This window comes from Poecilia reticulata, linkage group LG6 (assembly GCF_000633615.1).
Source record: "Poecilia reticulata strain Guanapo linkage group LG6, Guppy_female_1.0+MT, whole genome shotgun sequence".
Lineage (NCBI taxonomy): Eukaryota > Metazoa > Chordata > Actinopteri > Cyprinodontiformes > Poeciliidae > Poecilia > Poecilia reticulata.
Genome location: NC_024336.1, coordinates 267994 through 270127, shown reverse-complemented (window position 1 = coordinate 270127; position 2134 = coordinate 267994). Strand labels below are relative to the sequence as shown.

The 2134-nt window shown below is 36.3% G+C and overlaps 1 protein-coding gene across 1 annotated transcript in view; it reads right to left on the bottom strand.

Moving 5' to 3' along the window:
• Positions 1 to 965: 965 nt before the first annotated feature.
• cdhr5b (cadherin-related family member 5b) overlaps positions 966 to 2134 on the bottom strand; it is a 26573-nt gene continuing 25404 nt past the window's right edge. Inside the window, exon 15 of the mRNA XM_008410679.2 lies at positions 966 to 1745. Within this exon, the coding sequence (XP_008408901.1) occupies positions 1227 to 1745 (519 nt within the window). The 3' untranslated portion in view covers positions 966 to 1226. The remainder of the gene's footprint in view (positions 1746 to 2134) is intronic.

Sequence of the window (2134 nt, the reverse complement as noted above, 5' to 3'; positions counted from 1 at the left end):
CTGCTGGAGATGGGCACCACCAGCCCCCTCACCATCCTGCAAGGATCAGTGTGTTCAGATCATGGATGGAAAGATTTTAAGGTAGTTTGTCTCCTTAAGTCCACACTTAAAACASCTTCATAGTTAATGCCAACATCAACTGATTCTATGACATTGCTGACTATTTTTTTCTACTTCTAACATCAACAGGCAAAGAAGACACCCAGAAAAGTTTTTCCACCGCAGGCATCCGGTCCCAATCATCATCAGTTCTGATGATGTCACATACATAATAAATTGTAAGTATTTTTTTTTTGTTGCCATTTTTCTGTACTCTTTAAATACAAATGCTTTCTATGTTTAATTGCTCTATTGTTCTTTTTTTGTAGGTTTCTGTAAGGTGCAGTGAACGGGAATGTTCTGTTGTTGATCCTCACTTTCATTTTTTATTGTCACACTTAAATTTTCATGTTCATGTGTTCACTTTTGCTGTGTAAACTGATAATTTATGTAAAGTTCATAAAGTTGTGAGTAGAATTGGACAATTTTAAAATGTCATCAATAAAACAAAATTTGAATTACCTTGAACATCTTGTGTAATTAATCTTTCCATGTAATTGTAGCATAAAACAATGTAAGTACTGTAGTGTAGTTATGCATATAATGTACAAAGTATGAGTAATTAAAATTGTACTTTATTAGCTATAGCAGTAAATCAAAAATAAAAATTAAGTGTAATTTATATACATTACTTATATATTAGTAGTATATTTAAAATATATTATGACAGAATTAGTACACTCAGTATAAAAATGAAGCTGTTGAATATTACATTTAAAAGTATACTTTAAGTATACCAAGTACAGAAGTTGTTCCAAAAAAGTATGTATAGTATACTAAAGTATACTATAAGTTGTAATGTAATGCTATTTAAATACTACTGTATAGTATACTAAAGTATACTAAGCACAAAATTAGTTGTTCCAAAATAGTACAGTTTAAGTACATCAATCAAAGTATGTTAAAGTTTAGTATACTAAAGTATACTTTTTTCACTAATGGATGCATCCATTAGTGGGGACAATGGTGTCCCCACTAACACCCTTGTCCCTTAGTGGGGTCCGGAGGGGTGTTGGTGCCTATCCCCAGCTGTAAGGTTTTTCCATGAATGTTAATATCTCGTTGTGAAATATCTGTCATTTTATATCTTTTTCTGTTCCTGTGATTAGATCATGTTTCGGCAGCTCTCACAAATCAATGTTAAGTTCATCATCATTCTCAGAATCATCTGCTGGATCATCAAATTTAACACCAAGGCCACTATCCAGATCCGTTTCAGCAAACAAGACTTTTCTGCTGTCGGGCGATGGCTCCTCATCTTCCTCATCGCTGTGTTCATCTTGGTTTTCTGGGATGATAACMACTTCCTCCTTGGCATTGGGATCAATGTCCTCCTTAAACCAGACAGACTTGTATCCCTCCTCCACTCGTCTTTCTTTGGTAAGGATGGGTTTCACCTCTTTTTCATTGTCAGCCTTATCTGAACCGCTGTCACTGGCGTTGTCAGGAAATTGGGTCCGTAGTTGTGCTGAACTGCTCTGGTTCACTTCTTTGGAGTAAATGTTCTCTACTGGCTTTGGTGGATCCCAACTAGTCAATACGCTTCTTCCCTCTGGACCACCAGAGCCTGTGCTACTTCTGTCATCATCGTTTCGGAAAGCCTCATTTGTGTATTGAATTCCCTCTTTTTGATTGGCTTCACCAAGCTGTGTAAAGACAAAAAAGGTTAAGAAGAGTTGAGTCCCTTCACGTCAACCTTTTGGTTTGTGAGCTAGTGACTTAATTTTTAGTCACTGTGCCACTAAAAATGTTTTCCTTGATTTTTTTGTTTGTAAAATATGTTTTAGTGAGTGGTTCATGCTGAAGTCGTCAYAGTGAAAGTAGCAAAAACTGTAAACTTGAAGCATTACAGTGAAAGTCATAGACATAATAAAGAGTAGACCCCGCATTGGCTGCTCGGGCGCAGGAAATAAGGCGGCCATCTAGGTCGTCCCTCCTGCTTGGCTAAATAAAAACAACAGAAGACTCCTCAGCACTGCGAGATAATTTTGTTGAAATTTATGGACTCTTAACATGAGGGTTTGAGGAATAACTT